At 39.6% G+C, this 20,945-nt stretch overlaps 1 protein-coding gene across 1 annotated transcript in view; it reads right to left on the reverse strand.

The window, feature by feature from the left end:
* The window catches only part of LOC113933182 (BEN domain-containing protein 5), a 1,542,215-nt gene extending 1,522,132 nt beyond the window's left edge, over window positions 1-20,083 (reverse strand). Inside the window, exon 1 of the mRNA XM_035727241.1 lies at window positions 19,967-20,083. Coding sequence (XP_035583134.1) covers window positions 19,967-20,000 — 34 coding nt within the window. The 5' untranslated portion in view covers window positions 20,001-20,083. The remainder of the gene's footprint in view (window positions 1-19,966) is intronic.
* Window positions 20,084-20,945: the final 862 nt, after the last annotated feature.

Genomic DNA, 20,945 nt, shown 5'->3' on the forward strand with positions numbered 1-20,945 from the left:
TCTTGTCATTTTGTTTGGGTCACAGTTTTTTTGTTAGGAAAGCCTGTTGTATTCCTACTCCTCAGAATAATGGTGATATTAAGGAGTCCAAAAAAAAAAAAAAAAAAAACAGGAAGCTGGATTCTATATGTGTTTTGGTCTACTTGTTAAAAGAAGCTCGATCCCAGGCAGGGGGGTGGGGGTGAGGAAGGAAGCTAGATCCTATTTCCCCTAGAGCTGAAGCTTTGCAGCACTCTATGATCAGTAGACTTGCTGCATGCAAGGGAGTTTCTGCTGTTATTCTCGGCATGTGGCCTGATGCACTGAATCTCAGGTGGACTTGCCCTAGTGGAGATGCACCTGCAGGTTAGGGGGGTGAGGGAAGGGGCCCTATGGGGCTTGGTGTAGGCAGCTCTAGCCTCCACTGGGTGGCGATGTTTGCTCCCTGAGGTCAGTCAGTGTTGATAGGGGGCAGGGGGCCTGGGGGGCAGGGCAGCACAGGCAGAGAAGATGGCATTGACTAGCCCTCTCATCCCTGGAGTGGGAAGTTTGCAGCGACCACTCTTCAGCAAATCCCTCATAGAAGAGCAAACAATCATCCCTCACCCCTCTTGAGTCCCTGGCTTCTGCCATATCCCTACCTTCACCTTGCCTGCACCTGAGCTATCTACCTGCCAGGTCGCACAATACTCCTGTGTTTTATCTCAGGCTCATGGCTAGATTTCAAAACTCCCAATTTTAGAGACCCCATGGCATGAACCCATGCTGGTTTTCTGGGGAAGTGTCTCACTGAGCTTTTGCCGTTTACCAATTTGTCCCAGAAATTGGCGCCCAACTGTGCAGCAGTTTGGAGTTTAAAGTACAGCACAGCCAAAACCCAGTACCAAGGTTTGCTGCCCTCAGCTGGTCTCTCTGTTTTTATGCTAGTGAATAGGGAAGCTCAATGGCACCTGCTGGGTCTTTTGTCCCTAGAGAGGCCATGCCACCATTCTCAAATGCACTCCAAGGAGGGGAACTATTTCTCCCTGGCAACCCAGGGGATCCTCAGACCATGCTGCCTGCTCCCAGGCCTCCATCCTCCTTCCCCACTAGAGCACCACCCAGCCTACCAGGCATAAACCTGGTGATGGCACAGACCTCCAAAGCTGCAGACTTTGTGCTCCACAGCTTATAAAAACTTGCAGTTGTCAGCCCCTCTCTTTTTCCCAGTCACTGGTTTCAGGGAAGAGTTTTCCTTGTGCAATCCCCTGTGCACACTTTTACTCTTTCTCTCTGTCTCTCCCTTTCTCTCTCACTCCTCTCTCCATGATCAGGGCTCCTTCCTCTCTCCAGGACCCACAGTTCTCTTCTCCTCCCCCCCAAATCAACTCTCCCCAGCTCCTACCTTCCACAAGGTGGCCATTTTGGTACCTCTGGTTGTACAATTTTATTCTCTCAGGCCTCAGATTGACTTATTGGGTGTTCAAAATGATTTTATATTTATCTAGCTGTGTTCAAGGGATGAGAAAAGTTTAGGGTCCTCTTACTTCTCTGCCATCTTAAGTCCTCCCCCACACATAAGTATTTTTTTAATTAAATTTCCTAGGCTTTTGGGGCACCTAGGTGGCTCAGTTGGTTAAGCATCTGCCTTCAGCTCAGGTCATGGTCCCAGGGTCCTGGGATCAAGCCCTGCATCAGGCTTCCTGCTCCACAGGGAGTCTGCTTCTCCCTCTCCCTCTGCCTGCTGCTCCCCCTGCTTGTGCTCTCTCTGTGTCAAATAAATAAATAAATAAAATCTTTTTAAAATAAATAAATTAAAATAAATTTCCTAGTCTATTTCTTTTCTTTACTTTTTTAATATTTTATTTATTTGACAGAGAGAAAGAGCACAAGCAGGGGGAGCAGCAGGCAGAGGAAGAGGGAAAAGCAGGCTCCCCATGGAGCAGGGAGTCCCATGCGGGTCATGATCCCAGGACCCCAGGATCATGACCTAAGCAGAAGGCAGACACTTGACCAACTGAGCCACCCAGGTGCCCCTATTTCTTTTCTTTAGCACTAAATATTCATAACAGTCAAAGTAACTGGGAATAGTATGCAGCAGATCCATTTTAGACCTGAAATACCTGAGAACCAGACTTATATTGCCCTGCCAGATAGTAATTACCAAAAACCAATAAGAAAAAAAAAAAGAGAGAATGATTAAAAAATGGAAGAAAGAAGGAACCAATGATCTAAGATTTATTCAGTAGGACAATCTCTTCTACTTAACTGGAGCAAGAAAAGGGTAGACAAAGACTGTAGCAGGAAAATCAGAAAAGCTCTTAAAGATGAAAAGCTTATAGATTTTGCTGTTTTAGTTTCTTTAAAAAAAAGATAATGTATTAGTACATAAAAAGATAAAAAGCTTGAAAAAATCATAATCAGCAATATGAGAACATTTAGCTCACTAGCACAGAAACAAAAAGAATTCATCTTCCCTTGACAGTACTTAACCTTGTTTTTGAAAACCAATTTGACCAAAAATTCTAAACTTTCAAAGTATGTATTGCTCTGAACAGACAGGAACAGGAAAATGATTCTTTTGTTACTCTAATAACAAGAAAACCCATTCTTAGTTTTAAGCGTGTAATGTGTTTTCAAGAGTGGTTGGCAACTTTTGATAACCTAAATGAGAAACAGCATTAAATTAGATAACTGAAAAAAATTTTACTTACTTCATTTCATCAGGATGACATGCACTTCGATATAAACTTTGCTGAGAACTCTTTGCCAAATTCAAACCATTTTGAAAGTAAGGATGTACAAATGACAAAGCAAAATTTCTCCCTTCCCTCCCCCACCAAAAATATTTGATCCCTGGGATAATCTGGTTCACTAATTAGGTACAGCACCCATTGTCTCAGAACATACCACTTTCATACCAGATGTCAATTAAAAATATATAAAATACCTCAATTATCTATTGATACCCTTAATTGAAGTAATTCAATCAATTAAAAAATACTAATCTACTCGCAATATAAAAATCTCACAGTAAAGAAATGATATAATCAGTATAATACAATTTAAAACTAGTCCCAACTCTGGCAAATATTGATACAAAGGAAGAAAAATTCCTCTTTCTTAGGGCCTTATTAAATCAGCTTCTAGGAATTAATAAAAATATCATAATTCCCTCCTCAGAATATAGGGAAAAGTTGCTCTCATGAAGTTGAATCCTTGACTACATGTAATTTATATTAAATTGAAATAAAAGATCCAGGCTCCTCAGGGAAAATAATAAATATGATCCAACCCCTTTATTAAATCATTTCATTCTTCATCCAGTTCCATAATATGAGTGATGTTGATCTTTACGTCAAAGTCCCCACAATACTAATAAACCTAAACTGATGAGCCCTTTCAAGTCTTTTATAAGAAAATTCAAAACAATTACAATTTTTATCAGGTTCCAAAAGTGTTACTAGCATTTCTCATAAGCATTGCTATTCCTGATATGCTACACTGGTAATGATATTAGTAAAATGAAAAATTAGAGTATTATTGCTTTGGAAGATATTTCCAATTTAAATTAAAATTATTTAAAGTTTCATAATATATTTATGACACGAGGACTCATGTCCCATCAATACATTGCACTCTTCCAATACATCAAAAAGGCTCTCTAAACATAATATGAAGCTGCATATCTCATGAAAATGGAAAGCATCAATTAATCCAGTGAGTGGGTTAAGAGGATTACTACTCTATCAGAGGTATTACATACACCCTCACAACACTGTTGAGTAAAGCATTAGTATCACCATTTTAAAGATGAATAAAACTGAGACTCAAAGAAGCACTATAACACACTAAGGAGCAGTTAGAATTTTAAATTTTATCTGCTTAATTCCAAAACCTATACTCTATTTACTATGTCATGCTGCATGAAGAGACAGATACCTCCAAATGAGGTTTTACAGGTTTTTTTAATTTTAATTCCAGTATAGTTAACATATAGTGTTATATTAGTTTCAAATGTACAATATAGTGATTCAACAATTCTATGGGGCACCTGGGTAGCTCAGTCAGTTAAGTGTCTGCCTTCGGCTCAGGTCATGATCCTGGGGTTCTGGGATCGAGCCCCAAGTCAGGCTCTCTGCTATGTGGGATTCTGCTTCTCCTTCTGCCCCTCCCCCCCCCCCGCTCATACTCTCTTTCTTTCTCTCTCTAATAAAATCTTTAAAAACAATTCTATACATTACTCAGTGCTCATAACAATAAGTGTAATCTTAATCCCCTTCACCTATTTCACCATCACCCTGCCAACCTCCCCATCAGTTTGTTCTCTATAATTAAGAGCCTGTTTTTTGGTTTGTCTTTTTTTCCTTGCTCAATTGTTTATTTCATAGATTCTACATATGGGAGAAATCATATATTTGTCTTTCATAGACTGACTTATTTCACTTAGCAGTATACCCTCTAGATCCATCCATGTTGTTGCAAATGGCAAGATTTCATTTTTAATAGCTGAGTAATGTTCCATTGTGTATATATACTACATCTTCTTTATGTGCTCATCTATTGATGGACACTTGGGTTGCTTCCATATCTTGGCTATTACAAATAATTTATTTGTAAATAAATTGCATATATCTTTTAAATTAGTGTTTTGGTATTCTTTGGGAAAATACCTGGTAGTGAAATTACTGAATCATATAGTAATTCTAGTTTTAATTTTTTGAGGAAACTCCATGCTGTTTTCCACAGTGGCTGTACCAGTTTGCATTCCCACCAACAGTGCACAGGGGTTCCCTTTTCTCCACAGCCTCGCCATCACTTGTTTCTTGTATTTTTTATTTTAGCTTTTCTGACAGGTGTAACATGATATCTCCCTGTAATTTTCATTTATATTTCCCTGATGATGAGTGATATTGAGCATCTTTTCATGTGTCTGTTGACCATCTTTATGTCTTTTTTGGAAAAATTTCTGTCCATGTCATCTGCCTATTTTTTAATTGGATGTTTTGGTTTTTTGGTGTTGAGTTGTATCAGTTCTTTTTTTTTAATTTTATTTTATTATGTTATGTTAATCACCATACACTACATCATTAGTTTTTGATGCAGTGTTCCATGATTCATTGTTTGCGTATAACACCCAGTGCTCCATTCAATACGTGCCCTCTTTAATACCCATCACCAGACCAACCCATCCCCCCACCCCCCTCCCCTCTAGAACCCCCAGTTTCTCTCAGAGTCCACAGTCTCCCATGGTTCATCTCCCCTTCCGACTTCCCCCCCTTCATTTTTCCCTTCCTACTATCTTCTTTTTTTTTAACATATAATGTATTATTTGATTCAGAGGTACGAGTTCTTTATATATTTTTTATACTAACCTTTAATTGGATATAAATGACATACAAATGACAAGGCAAATATCTTCCCCCATTCAGTAGGTTGTCTTTTAGTTTTGTTAATTGTTTACTTTGCTGTACAGAAGCTTTTTATTTTGATGTAGTCCCAGTAGTTTGCTTTGGATTTTGCTTCCCTTGCCTGAAGAGACATATCTAGAAAGATGCTGCTACAGCCAATGTTAGAGAAAGTACTTCCTATGCTCTCTTCTAGGATTTCTATGATTTCACATCTCACATTTAAGACTTTAATCCATTTTCAGTTTATTTTTTGTGTATGCTGTGAGAAAGTGGTCCAGTTTCATTCTTTTGCATGTTGCTGTCAAGTTTTCCCAACACAATTTGTTGGAGACTCTTTGTCCCATTGCATATTCTTGCCTCATCTATCAAAAATTGACTATATAATCGTGGGCTTATACCTGGGCTCTCTATTGTGTTCCATTAATCTATGTGTCTATTTTTGTGCCAGTACAATACTGTTTTGATGACTACAGCTTTGCACTATATCTTGGTATCTGAGATTGTGTTACCTCCAGTTTTGTTTTCATTTTTCAAGACTGCTTTGGCTATTCAGGGTCTTATGTGGTTCCATACAAATTTTAGGATCATTGGTTCTAGTTCTGTGAAAAATGCTGTTGTTCTTTTCATGGGGATTGCATTTAATCTGTAGATCACCTTCGATAATATAGACATTTTAACAATATTTGTTCTTCCAATCCATGAGCATGGACTATCTTTCCATTGAGTCATCTTCAATTTCTTTCATCAATGTTCTATACTTCTCAGAGAACAGGTCTTTCCCCTCTTTGGTTAAGTTTATTCCTAGGTATTTTATTATATTTAGTACAATAATAAATGGGATTTCTTTCTTAATTTGTTTCTGCTACTTGATTATTAGTGTATAGTAATACAACACATTTCTGTACATTGACTTTGTATCCTGTGACCTTACTGAATCCATTTCAGTTCTTGATGTTTTTTGGTGGAGACTTTAAGGCTTTCTATATATATAATACCATGTCATCTGCAAACAGGGAAAGTTTTACTTCTTTCTTACCAATTTGGATGATTTTTATTACTTTGTCTCGTGTGACTGCTATGGGTAGAAATTCCAGCACTATGTTGAATAAAGTTGGTGAGAGTGGACATTCTTGTCTTGTTCCTGGCCTTAGAGGGAAAAGCTCTGTTTTTCCCCACTGAGTATGACATTAACTGAATTTTTCATATAGGGCCTTCATTATGTTGAGGTATATTCCCTCTAAACCTACTTGAGGGTTTTTATCATAAATAGATGTTGTACTTCGTCAAATGTTTTTTCTACATCTATTCAAATAATCATATGGTTTTTATCCTTTCTCTTATTGATGTGATGTATCACATTGATTGATTTGTGAAATAATGAACCACCCTTCCATCCCAGGAATAAATGCCACTTGATTGTGATGAATGAGATTTTAATGCATTGTTGGATTCAGTTTGCTAATATTTTGTTCAGGATTTTTGCATCTATGTTCATAAGAGATATTGGCCTGTAGTTCTCTTTTTTGTAGTGTCTTTATCTGGTTTGGGATCAGGGTATTGCTGGCCTCACAAAATGAACTTGGAAGCTTTTCCTCCTCTTCTATTTTTTGGATTACTTTGAGAAGAATAGATATTAATTCTTCTTTAAATGTTTGATAGAATTTGCCTGTAAAGACTTCTGGTCCTGGACTTTTGTATGCTGGGAGATTTTTGATTACTGATTCCATTTCACAGCTGGTAATCAGTCTGTTCAAATGTTCTATTTCTTTCTCATTCAGTTTTGGGAGGTTATACGTTTCTAGGATTTTATCCATTTCTTCTAGGCTGCCTAATTTGTTGGCATATAATTTTCCATAATATTCTCTTATAATCCTTTGTATTTCTATGATGTCAGTTATTATTTCTCCTCTTTCATTTAGTTTTATTTCAGTCCTCTTTTTTTTTTTCCCCTTTGGATGAATCCAGCTAAAAGCTCAACGATTTTGTTGATTGTTTCAGAGAACCAGTTCCTGGTTTCATTGATCTGTTCTATTGTTTTTTTAGTTTCCATATCATTTATTTCTGCTCTAATCTTTATTATTTCCTTCCTTCTGCTAGATTTGGGTTTTGTTTGATCTTCTTCTAGACCTTTAAGTGTAAGATTAGGTTGTTTATTTGAGACTTTTCTTGCTTCTTGAGGTAGGTTTGTATTGCTATAAACTTCCCTCTTAGAACCACTTTTGCTGTATCCCAAAGATTTTGGACCATTGTGTTTTCATTTTTATTTGTCTCCATGTATTTTTTTTGGTTCTCTGATTTCTTGGTTGACCCATTTATTGTTTAGTAGCATGTTATTTAACTTCCAAGTATTTGTTTTCTTTCCAGATTTTTTTTCTTGTGATTGATTTCTAGTTTCATAGCGTCGATGTCAGAAAAAATGCGTGGTATGACTTCAATATTTTTTAATATGTGAGACTTGTTGTGTAGCCTAATATGTGATCTATTCTGGAGAATGTCCCATGTGCACTTGAATGTGTATTCTGCTGGTTTTGGATGCAATGTTCTGAATATATCTGCTAGATCCATCTGGTCCAATGTGTCATTCAAAGCCATGGTTTCCTTTTTGATTTTCTGTTTGGATGATCTATCCATTGATGTAAGTAGTGTATTAAAGTCCCCTACTATTATTGTATTACTCCAATTACTTCTTTTATGTTTGTTATTACCTACCTTACGTATTTGTGTGCTCCCATGTTGGGTGCATATATACTAACAACTGGTCTTCTTAGGTTGTTCCCTTTATGATTATATAGTGTCCTTCTTTGTCTCTTGTTACAGTCTTTCCTTTAAAGTATATTTTTTCTGATATAAGTATTGCTACTTCAGCTTTCTTTTCACTTCCATTTGCATGATAAATGCTTTTCCATTCCTTCCCTTTCAATCTGCATCTGTCTTTAGGTCTGAAGTGAGTCTTGTAGACATCATATGATGGGTCTAGCTTTTTTCTCCATTTCATCACCTGTCACCCTATGTCTTTTGATTGGAACACTTAGGCCATTTACATTTAAAATAATTATTGATAGGTATGTACTTATTGCCACTTTGTTATTTGTTTTGCGTTTCTTTTTGTACTTCTCTGTTTCTTTGTTCTCTTGTTCTCTCATCTCACAGTGTGGTGCCTTTCTTTAATGACACACTTGGATTCCTTTCTCTTTATGTTTTGCATATCTATTACTGGTTTTTGATTTGTGGTTACCATTACATTTGTATATAACAACTTCTGCAAATAGCAGTCTAATATTAAGTTGATAGTCACTTATATTTGGTCACTCTTTACTCCTTTCCCCCTCTCATTTTCAGTATATGGTGTCATATATTTGGTATCTTTTTTTTTAAAGATTTTATTTATTTATTTGACAGAGAGAGACACAGCGAGAAAGGGAACACAAGGAGGGGGAGTGGGAGAGGGAGAAGCAGGCTTCCCGCTGAGCAGGGAGCCTGATGCGGCACTCGATCCCAGGACCCCAGGATCATGACCTGAGCCAAAGACAGATGCTTAATGACTGAGCCACCCAGGTGCCCCTACTTGGTATCCCTTTATATTCTGAATCCCTTGACTGATTTGTATAGATATACTTAATTTTATTGTTTTTGTGCTTCCTACTTTTCTTATTCCTACTTTCCATTCCTTTCCCTTTTCTTACCCCTGGTCTTTCCTTTCCACTCAAAGAGTCCCCTTTAACATTTCTTGTAGAGCTGGTTTAGTGGTGATGAATTCCTTTAACTTTTGTCTGGGGAACTCTTTATCTCTCCTATTCTGAATGATGTCAATGCTGGATAGAGTATTCTTGGCTGCAGATTTTTTCTTTCGGCACTTTCAATATATCATGCCACTACCTTCTGGCCTGCAAAGTTTCTGACAAAAAAAAAAAAAAAACAGCTGATAGCCTTATGCAGTTTTCCCTGTATGTACGTTTTGTCTTACTGCTTTGAAAATTCTCTCTTTATCACTACCTTTTGCCATTTTAATTACTATATGTCGTGGTGCGGACCTCCTTGGCCTGCTTTTGTTGGTGGCTCTCTGTACCTCCTGGATCTGAACTTCTGTTTACTTCCCCAGATTTGGGAAGTTTTCAACTATTATATCTTCAAATAAATCTTCTGCCCTGTACTCTCTTCTCTTTTGGGGATCCCTATAATGCAAGTATTATTATGCTTGATGGCATCACTCAGTTCTGAGTCTATTTTCATTTTTGTTATTTTTTTCTCTCTCCTGTTGAGCTTGACTGCTTTCCAATACCCTGTCCTCCAAGTCACTGACCCATTCTTTTGCTTCCTCTAGTCTACTATTTATTCCATCTAGTGTCAGTTTTAATTTCAGTTATCGAGTTCTTCATCTCTAATTGGTTCTTTTTTATGCTTTCTATCTCTTTGTTAAGGGTCTTACTGAACCCCTCCACTCTTCTCAAATCCAGTAAGACTGTTCGTTTAAATTCTCAATCAGGCATATTACTTATCTCCATTTGGTTTAAGTCTCTTGCTGTGATTTTGACCTGTTCTTTCATTTGGGACATATTGCCCTGTCTCTTCATTTTTGTCTAACTCTCTGTGTCTGTTTCTATGTGTTAGGAAAGTCAGCTATGTCTCCTGCTTGAAAATAGTGGCCTGGGGCGCCTGGGTGGCTCAGTCGGTTGAGTGTCTGCCTTCGGCTCGGGTCACGATCCCAGAGTACTGGGATCAAGTCCCACATCAGGCTCCCTGCTCGAAGGGAAGCCTGCTTCTCCCTCTCCCTCTCCCACTCCCCCTGTTTGTGTTCTCTCTCTCTCGCTGTGTCTCTCTCTGTCAAATAAATAAATAAAATCTTTAAAAAAAAAAAGAAAAGAAAATCGTGGCCTTATGAAGAAGAGGTCCTGTAGTGCCCTGCAATGCAATATCCCCTGTTCACCAGAACGTGGTGCTCACAGTTGTCTCCTATGTCTACTGCATGCACCCTGCTATTGTGGCTGGCTATGATTGCCTTTGGTCCAGTCATCTGCAATGGCTCTCTTTGCCTTTTGTGGGCAGGTCTTGGTCCCTGTGTTTTTAGTGGGTCCCTGTGTTGTTAGTGGGGCCACCTTACGCTTGAGTCAAATCAAACCAGGCATTTGCAAAATGCAGTAGCACTGAATTATAGGTCACGTTCCCTGTGTTGTTCCCTGAGAAGCTTTCACTAGTAGGCACAGCCAACTCTCAGACCAAATGTCTGCCCCCAGCCTACTGTGGGGGCCACAGTCAGACTGGTGTGTGTGGTTATCTTCCCCTCTCCCCAGGGCAAGAGTCACTTTGCAGTGGTGCTAGCCTCTGTCAGCCTCTTGCACATTGCCAGGCTTGTGGCACCACTCTGGATGGGCTCAAGCCAAGGGCATATTGAAGGGAGCAGGTCCACAGGAGAATACAGTAGTGGGGCACACTGTGCCAGCAAGGTCATACCACCAGTCTACTGTGGGAAGGGACCTGCAGCCACTGGGGACCAAGGTAGGCAAGGTTGGAGGTGGTGATGCACATGGTGTTTGTGAGGTTTGTGTGGGTCTTCTGTGGGAGGAGACCTGGAACCAAGGCCTGGCTTGAGGGGGGCATGTCTGCAGGAGAACTCAGGGGCAGGGCATGCCATTAGCAAGTTAGATAGAGAATGATGGTTCCATGCTGGTTCCTTCTGGGAGGCAGGGAAATGGGAAATGGCACCCACCAGCTCCTTTGTTCTTATAGAAGTCTCCCAGTGATTCCTGCCCCTCCAGCACATGCTCTGAGATTATTTAATGAATCTCTCTCCCAGATACCCCATGCATTTTTTCAATTGCTGCTTCTAAGCTGTATGTATCTCTAAGGGGCTGTATGTTCTGCTCTCTCTTTAAGGGTGGGGACTCAGTTTCCTCCAGCCCTCCTGGCTCTCCCAAAGCTCAGCCCACTGACTTTTAAAGTTCCAGGTGTTAAGCCCCACCAATCATAAGAATTCATGAAATTTGGCCCCTCTGGTTTTCAAAGACAAATGTTATGGGGACTCATCTTCCCCATGCAGGTTCTCCATCCCTGGGGTATGGTCTGAGGATCTCTTTCCCCTCCCTGCATCTGCAGCATCCTTCCCTTCTTTCCTCCTGTAGTCCATTTAGCTCCCAACCATGTCTCTACCCTTCCAACCTTCTTTCATTTGGACTCCTCTATACTTAGCTATGGGGAGTCTGTTCTGCCAGGCTTCAGTTGCTTCCTGGGTTATTTATTTAAACTCATATGCATGTTATCTATTTGCATCTGTGGACTGAAGTGAGCTTAGGGTCCTCCTACTGTGCCATCTTCCCCAGAAGTCTCCCAAATGAGGTTTTAAATGAGCTGCCCCATTCCCTATATATTGTGTTTAAGTCCTATTCAACTAGGACATTTTGTTTGTGAAATGTCAAAAGTTTCTCCATTTTCCCCTTCATTTGTGTTAACATCCTCAGCTTCCAATAGCCTAAGTTCAAATATTTAAACCTAAAATTTATGGATTAAAAATGTTTCCACTCATTTAGTACACAAATATTTATTGAATGCCTACTATAGCAAGCACATGCTAATTGCTATTTTAGTCCCTACTGTTTCAGCACTAATTAATTCAATGAGTACATAGAGATGCCTAAGATAAGAAACTTCATTAACCCCATATTTCTAATTACTGGATCACAGGAATCAGAAATAAATGTGCATTTTTTTATTTCATACATTTGTCTGAAAATTAAGATATGCATTACCTCTTCCTCAGTAACTCAATAACAAAAGAAAATTTTGAGTTATTTTAAGTTCTACTATGTGCCATCCCTTCCCATCATCAAAGGCATTCATTTTATATCCAGGTTAAATAAAGCCAGGAGGCAGAAGTAGTCTCACCAGTATGCACATAGAGCCAGACAGACTTGGGTTGTAATTCAAGTTCTACAATTTATGGGTTGTGTAGCCTTAGCTTCACCACTTAATTATTTCTGAACCCCAATTTTCTCATATGTAAAACTGAGATAATTATACCTCCTTGCAGTAATTCTGTGAGAATTAAACAAGATATATGTAAGGTGCCTAAAAGAAGGGAGGTACTCTGCAAATGACAAAAGACTGGCTTACTGAAATAACTAACTTTGCTTTTTTTTTTTTAAGATTTTATTTATTTGAGAGAGTGTGTACGCAGGGAGGGGCAGAGGGAGAGGGAAAAAGATCTGAAGCAGACTCCGTACTGAGCACAGAGCCCAATGCAGGGCTCAATCCCACAATCGCGAGATCATGACCTGAGCTAATACCAAGAGTCAGATGCTCAACTGACTGAGCCACTCAAGAACCTCACTAACTTTGCTTCGAAAGGCCATTACTATAAGACCTGGTTATTTAAATCTCTCCATTTTAGGGCAGTATATTATTTACTGAATGGGAATCAGGAAATTTAGGTTACAGTTCTGGCTCCTCTTTTCCCTAGTTGTGGGATTCTGGTTAAGTCACTTACCTTCTAACAGTCAATATAAAGAAAAAAAATTCACATTTCCCTTACCATATGCTTTAATTTTATACATGTCTTTTCTACTTAGGAGAGCAAAAATGGAAAGAATCTGAGCTTTGTAATCAGAAATACCTGGTTTCTAGCACATAAGCCTGAACTAATCACTTAATCTCTCTTGAATACATCTATGTAACCCTGGAGTCTTTTTTTAGGTCTATTATGAGGCAAAATGAGAGAGTAAACTACTAAGAAGGTACAAGTATAAGATAAACTGATGACCAAATAATTTAGGGACCAGCATTTGCTTTGGACCTGCTCTAGCAGAGATGTTATTAGATCAACCCCTTCTACCACAGTATTCCTACTTTGAAGATTTCAGATTCTTAAATGTAACCTCTGTTACTAACTGAAATGTAATCCTCCATTACTAACAAATAGAAGATTTGGAAGATGGACATTACCTCATAAAATTATTTTCAAATTTTCATATGACTGTACACAGCATGCATTTTCATGAGAATTCATTGTCTTTTCATAACATACCCAAAGAGATCTCTTACCCCATAAATGTTTAAGAACCAATAGAAGGAAAAAAATAAAAAGAAATACAGTCTTTAGCTCTGTTAATAGATGAGCAATACTAGCAATGTTCTGAATAAGCTTCATTCTCTCACGACACAACTTTCCTGGGTATATGTTGCTCTCTCTGCCCTCCATTCCTCCTCTCTATTCCCAGTTCCTCTGCCTACAACCTTCACTGGGCTAATTTCTTATTATTCAAGACTCAATTCATGTGTCCTTCCTCCAAGTAGCTTTACTGAACTACTCTTACCACCACCCCAGGCTGTCAGAGAACTATTCTCTAGCCTCAGAATCCTGTGTACAACTCTTTTCATTGACTGGATGGTAATTTTCTAACTCTATTCCTCCTCCACTATGACTGAAGCTCCTTGAAGGCAGGGACTTTGTCTAATACATCTCTGAATTTCCAAAGTTGGACACAATGCCTGGCACATAATAAGTATTCAACACATATTTTTAAAGGTTTTTTGGCGGGGAGAGAGAGAGTACCTGTGTGCATCATGGGGGGGGCAGTGGGCGAGGGAGAGAGAGAATCTTAAGCAGGCTCCACACCCAGTGCAGAGCCCGATGCAGGTCTCAATTTCACAACCTGAGATCATGATCTGAGCCCAAATCAAGAGTGGGATGCTGAACTGACTGAGCCACCCAGGCACCTCTCAATACATATTTTTAAATAAATAATTCTAAAAATGAATAACACAGTCCACAACATAGTGATTTCTTTCACAAAGCCATGACACAGAGATTAATATATTACAATTAGTGACTTCTAAAATTCCTGAAAAAATGCAGCAAACTGTAATTGACAGCAGATTATTTTCCCCATTTCTTCCACCAAAACTCAGAGATTTTTTTCATAACATTGTTGAAAGTCTTTATTTAGGAATTTCCAATTCTATATAAAAGCTTTTAATCCTAGGGGCACCTGGGTGGCTCAGTCAGTTAAGCATTTGCCTTTGGCTCAGGTCATGATCCGAGGATCCTGAGATTGAGCCCAGCATGAGGCTCTCTGCTCAGTGGGGGAGCCTGCTTCTCAGTCTTCCTCTGCCTGCCGCTCTGCCTACTTGTGCTCTTTCTCTTTCTCTCTCTCTCTGTCAAATAAGTAAATAAAATCTTTTTTTTTTAAGTTTTTAATCCTATATAAAATTCTAGGAGCCTTTTTGTGTTTGCTTGTTTTGTTTTTCTTCAGTTGATATGCAAGTACATTATTCTGAAAACCTGTTCAGAGACTCAAATGTTCACAATCAATAGTTCTCAAAAATATATGACAAATAAAAACATCTTTCTTTAGAGTTTGAAAAAAATAAATTTCTTTTATGACTCCCATTAAATAAATGCAAAATATAAAAAGTAAAAATTATCATATTCCTATACGGTGAGTAACATCAATGAATTATTGCAAGCTTTCACACTTTACAATAATATCTTATAATCAGAAAAGTCAAATTCAGCTAAAGATGAAAATTTTTCTTAAATCAATACTAAATTAACACCTACTCCATTGCTGAAATTTAACAATTAATAAAAATATTCTGACACTCATATAAGACTGTGCTGTTCTTAAATGAAACAAAGACAAAGCTGGGACTTTGCTAAAAATATGTATGCAAAATACTGACATCCTTCTGACCTTCTTAATACATAAATTTCTCTAGTATCTCTCATTGAAAGTGACACTGAGCCATGATACTGAAACTAAAGCCAAATGCAACATTTAGAGCTCCTTAGAAGAAACAAGCATATAAGCATCATGGAAACAAGAGGTACTTTCTGTCCCAATACTGTACTTTTTGGATCTTTAATAAAGCTATACTTACTGAGGTTACAGAAAATATATAGGTGACAAAAAAATTAAAGTTTTAAAAATATTTCTAAAAAGGGAAAAAATTACATAAGTCCACATTCCCTTTTCCACAATTCCAAAATCCATCAATCTCTAAAAACCAAATATTTTTTCATAGGTTTGGTGCCAAAACTAATTTGTTGGCAAAACTTAACCTAAATTGACATGAAAGCTATTTATAACTTCTATTCATTTAGTGTGAATATATTAATGTTGTTTGATTACAAGGTACTTTCCCATACCCCAAGGAGATATTATGTAATCAACAGTTCATATGCTGTATTACTTTTCCACAACCCAAAAAAAATCTGAATTCTGAAATATATTTGCATCCAAGGCTGCAAATAGGGGATTGTAGACCTGGATTTCCTCATCTCCAAAGGTGATTTTACTAGTAAGCCTTTAAGAAAAGACACACAAACACACACACACACGTATATACCAATTAAGCTACCATTTCTTTGGGGGTAGGAGAGTGTAAGACATTACGCATTTTCCAAACCTATCTTTAATTCTTACCTGAAAAGTAGATGTTACTATCCCCAATTTGCAAATAGACTTAATTTTTGTCCAACTACTAACAGAAGATAGAAAATATTATTCTTATTTCTAAGGCTTTTTAAAATTTCAAAATTCTGTCTATAGATGATTTCAGATACCATAAATTACTTTAAAAAAAAAAGACTCAATTTTACAGAGAAAGTGATCAAGGTACAGGCCATTTTAAGAGACCACATCATTCTAAAATTTCTGGTCAGTATGGACCTCCACAAAAGTAACAAACTTGGCAATACAGGAAAGCAATTTTACCAGGTAATTCAAACAAAAGCTTTCTTTTATGATAGTTGGAAAGGAAGGAGAAGAGTCTGAGAAATTGAAACAGGTGCAATCTAGCCTGAGAATAATACTCCTACATTTAATTAACTACAAGGTTTCTTTTTTATTATTTTTCATAGTCAAATTATTGGAGAAGAAGAGAAATTCTAACATTCTTGTCCTCATTTTTTCTTGTCCTCATTTTAAAGTACATTATTTAAAAGAAATTTCCTTTTGCAATCCTGACCTTCTTACAGAGCTATCTGCATGCTTGAAAAAAAACAAAAGTTTAACTGTCCCTTCACACCTTTAAGAAATTTCTCAAAATCTATCTCATATAGGGACATATCCCATGACGCTTAGTTCAGGTAACAATTCCACATTCTCCTAAACTAGGTGTCTGCCTTTCTTCCGATAGCAAATAAATTAAACCAATGGGAAAGAAAAAAAGAATGTCTTAAATTCACCACTGTATGTTTAAAGCTTGTTTTTATATGTAAAGTATGGGTAATACATCTTAATTTTCTATATTCAAGCTTCAGGGGAACTAAGGAAATAGCATTTATTGGGCACTTCAGATATAGCACCTCTAGTATTTACACCTATCCTGTAAATACCATCCCCATTTTAGAGATGAGGGAACTTTAGAACAGAAAAGTTGAGTCCCCGGTCCTCATTTAATAAGGTATAGAAACAGGCTTTAAACAAAGATCTGAAGCCCAGTTCTTTCCACATCACCTTGCTAACATATGCTTACCTTAGAATAACATTTCCTGTGGGGCAGGAATTTTCATCGTGGCTATTATTTCTTCAATATATAGTATGTTGCCATACAAACAGAAAGCCAAATAATGAATCTGGATAATGTTAAAATAGGCCCCAAAATCCTACAATCTTACACTTATTGCAGTTATTGAGCAAGTTGCTTAACTTCTCTGTGCCAAAACTTCTTCAAATATTAGAGATAATACTTTAGAATGTAGTTATGATGCTGAAGTAAATTAAAACATATAAAGCACCTAGCACAATATCTGGCACATAATAAACATTCCATAAACGCTAGCTATTGCTACTGAGATGAGAAATCACCAAATGGACGTTTTGCACCAGGTGACTCCAGCCAACAATAGCTGGACATCTAATCCAGAAACAGTCAATCCTACACTGACTTGCAATCCTTTGACATGATCTGGTGGGAAAGATGATAGATATCAATCAGTTTCTCTCTCGGGAATCTGAATTAAGAAACAAAGACTGCACCCATTAATAATGATTCGGAAGTTAAATGGTTTGGCTTCTACCTTCATCAATTTTCTCTCATCAATGTTACCAATAATGCTAAATGTGTTGCTAAAGCTAGTTTTTCAGTCATCCTTTTAATATCATTTGTCAGCATTTAATCTGTTCGAGGCCATTCTCCTCATTTTCTTTGGAAAGCACTGAAATATTTCAGCTATTCAACACTTAATCCCAAGCCTCCGCCTCCCACATGCTACTCTCTCTCTAGGCAATTTCATCCACATTTATGACTTCAGTAATTATCTCCATGTTGGCTCAGACTTTTCTTATACATTCAACTGCCCTGTCAATCCCTCCACTTACCTGGATGGCTAAATGATACCTCAGACTCCATATGTCCAAAACCAAACTCATGATCTTCCCTCTCAAACACAGCCAAAACCCCTTCCACTGCTCCTTATCTCCATAAGTGCACCACCAACTATCCAGATGCACAAATTAGAAAATTGGAAGTATGCCCTGATACCTCCTTTTTCCTTCTTCCCCATCTTTCACTAAATCCTAATAATTCTATCTCCTAAATATTTCTCAATTCCTTCTCTCCATCTCCACTGCCACCCTCTAAAAGGTCCACCTATATCCACTCTTGTACCTTTTGTACTTTCCACACTGTAGCCAGTTATAGTTTTCCTCATGATTCTAATCATGTCATGCTGCTTAAAAGCCCTCAATGGCTTCCTATTATTCCTAAGATTTTTGACCAAAATTTGTATCATAGTACACAAGGCCTGCAAGATCTGTTTCAGTTTCTTTTCTCCTCCTATTGCTCTACATGCAGCCATATTTGTCTCCTTTCAGTTCCTTAAATACATCATGTTTCCTTCTACCTTAGGATCTTTGCACATGGTTCCCTCTGCCTTGACCACTCTTTGTCCTTCTCTTCATTTACACAATATATCTCAGCTAAAATATCACTTCCTCAGAGAAAGTTTCTTGAACCCGCAGACTTTATCAGGTCATTTAGTTATTCATTAAATAAATATTTAATAATAACCTACTGTATGCCATGTATGGTTCTAGACATGTGGGTTGTTAAACACAACAAAGACCCTTGTCTTCATGGAGCCTATATTCTAATGGAAGAAAACAGGCAATAAGCAATAAAAATAATAAGTAAATTGTATAATATGTGTAAAGGCAGTAAGTCTATGGGGGATGGGGGAGGGGGAGAAAAAAGAAAAAACAAGGTAAGAGGATCACAAGCAGAGAGTTTCCCTTGCCTAACTTGGACCTGACATGTCGCTGGCACTCAATAAATATTTCTTGAGTGGAGGAATGAATAAAGTAATGTTATGAGGAACTTAAACTATAAAAAGAATAGAGGAACTATTTGGTGGAAGAAACAGAGATGCCATGAAAGAAAGAGAAATCATGCAGGTCTTGAGAGGTAACAATCTCTTGAACCTCAATAGCTTTATTTGGCTTCCAGTTCCAGTCACTATATGGTCTTAGCATAACCTCTATCCCCCTTCCCCACCTCCAAGGGCTGGATAATTCAAGTGAGTCACTCTTGTAAACAAAATACCTAATTAGGACACGTATACAAGTCTGTGTATATCACTTCCATCACTCACCACCACACATATCCCCAAAGCCACTGCTTTGCTACACACACAGATATCACTTGTCTTAAAGCTTCAGTTCTTCAGTCCCCAACCCTTTTCAGGTACAAACTTCCCCCCACATACACAAGAATGTGAAAATCTTAGCTCTCTTCTATGACCCTGTAAGACACTTATGTCACTACTCTCCAAGCCCAGTCAAACCCACAACGGGATCCCCTCAGGAATAGGACCTTGGGACCCCCTTCCCAGCAGTCTCCCTGCACCTTAAAGACTATCTTGCACACACAGATATGTGGATATACACTCCTTTGTGATTCTGAATGACCTTCAAGAGCACTGATCCCATATACACTCAAACTCAGGTTCCAGCATCCTTTGGTAAGGTTCCGAAGGACTGAGGCTCTGGGTGTCCCCTCAAGCCTCTTGTCTTTATAAGGACCCACAGGAGGGTTTGCATACTTTCTCCGTGGCCAGGGGTGACTCTAAGGCACTATATACTTCCCCTAAAACACAAATACTTGGTGTATAACCCCCTTCCGTGGCACTGCCTGATATTAAAGTAACACTCCCCCCCCCCACATACACCTGCCTCCTCAGATTAAGTGACCTTCTCCACCAAACCATGCCCCTTTAGGGAGCCCCCTTATGTTTCCACAGGACTGTGTACCCCCTCTCCATGACTCAGCCTACTCCTTCGATCAGCCCCATTACAGGTGCCCCTCAGGATTGGAGTCCTGTCTTCCCTGGAGTCCCAGCCCTTTCTGGGCCCATGCTCATTAAGGAGTGTGCACACTCCCGCATACACCTCTGCGCCGCCACCGGGACTCCGAGGTCCATGCCCGCCGCCACTCAGAGCGGTAAGCACCTCCCCTGACCCCTGACCCCGAGGTCACAGCCCCACCGCGCAAACACACAGGGGCGCCTCCTCAGGAGTAAGGCCATGCCCAAGTCCCCTCTCCCCTCAGACCCAGGACAGCCGTGCTGCCTTAGCGCTTCCCCCTGATCGACCGCCCCCACAGACCTGCCTCAGGCACCGTCTGGCTCCGCTCCGCCATTTTTTGTTGTCCCTCCGCCTCTAAGCCCACGCGAAAATCGGGGGGCAGTGGGGAGCGGGCGACGGGATCCGCGGGCTGACTGAGCTCCCTCAGGAAGACGCGGTGCGACGGTTGCCAAGGCAACGGGTTGCCCGCGTGCGAGCAGGCGGTGCGAGGCTGGAGGGGCGGGGCGCGGAGAGGCGGGCTGGGAGGGAGCGTGCGTCGGAGGCCCCGCCCCCACGGCTACAGCTCTCCGGGGTCTAGGCGCCTGCGGGGCTGGGACTCTGCCGCACCTCTCCCCGCCGCCCAGCCACCGCGTCCTGTCAACTGAGCATGCTCATCCGCCTCTGGGTAGCGGAGACCAGGGCCGCTGGGATGGCGCTCGCCTGCTGCCGAGAGGGTCCTCCTGCTGACCACAGACCTGGATGGGCTGGCTTTTCTGTGGTTGGCGCTCAATTTGGGGAACTTGAGACAGGTTTCTTGACTTCCCAACGCGTCTACCCCTGACGTGCCCGGCCCTGGTCCAGGTGCTGGGTAACTTAGGTCTTCAATTGAAATGCACCGAGAATCAATCATTCTGTGCCCACCCCACCCCATACTCGGGCTCCTCGCCCCTCCACAACCTCACCAGCCCCCAAACCGAGAAAAGGCTTCTCTTTTGCTGCTGTATGTCTCAGTATACTTAAGATGCCCTTTCCCAACTCTCCGTGGTGAATCGCCACTATCTTCTAAGACCCAGCTAGAACATTACTCTTTCCTCAGCTGCTCTGTCCTCCCACAGTTCCCTGTGCATCCCTGGCGTAATACTGACTGGTTTATGCATTATTACTCTATCTTCCTTACTTAAGGGTAAGGTGAGCTCCCTGTTGCCTGGGTTCGGTCTCTTCATCTAGGTATATTCCATAATACAGCATAGTGCTTGACACAAGGTAAGGGCTCAGTAAATATTTGTGGAATGAAAAATGA

This window comes from Zalophus californianus, chromosome 4 (assembly GCF_009762305.2).
Source record: "Zalophus californianus isolate mZalCal1 chromosome 4, mZalCal1.pri.v2, whole genome shotgun sequence".
Classification (NCBI taxonomy): Eukaryota; Metazoa; Chordata; class Mammalia; order Carnivora; family Otariidae; genus Zalophus; species Zalophus californianus.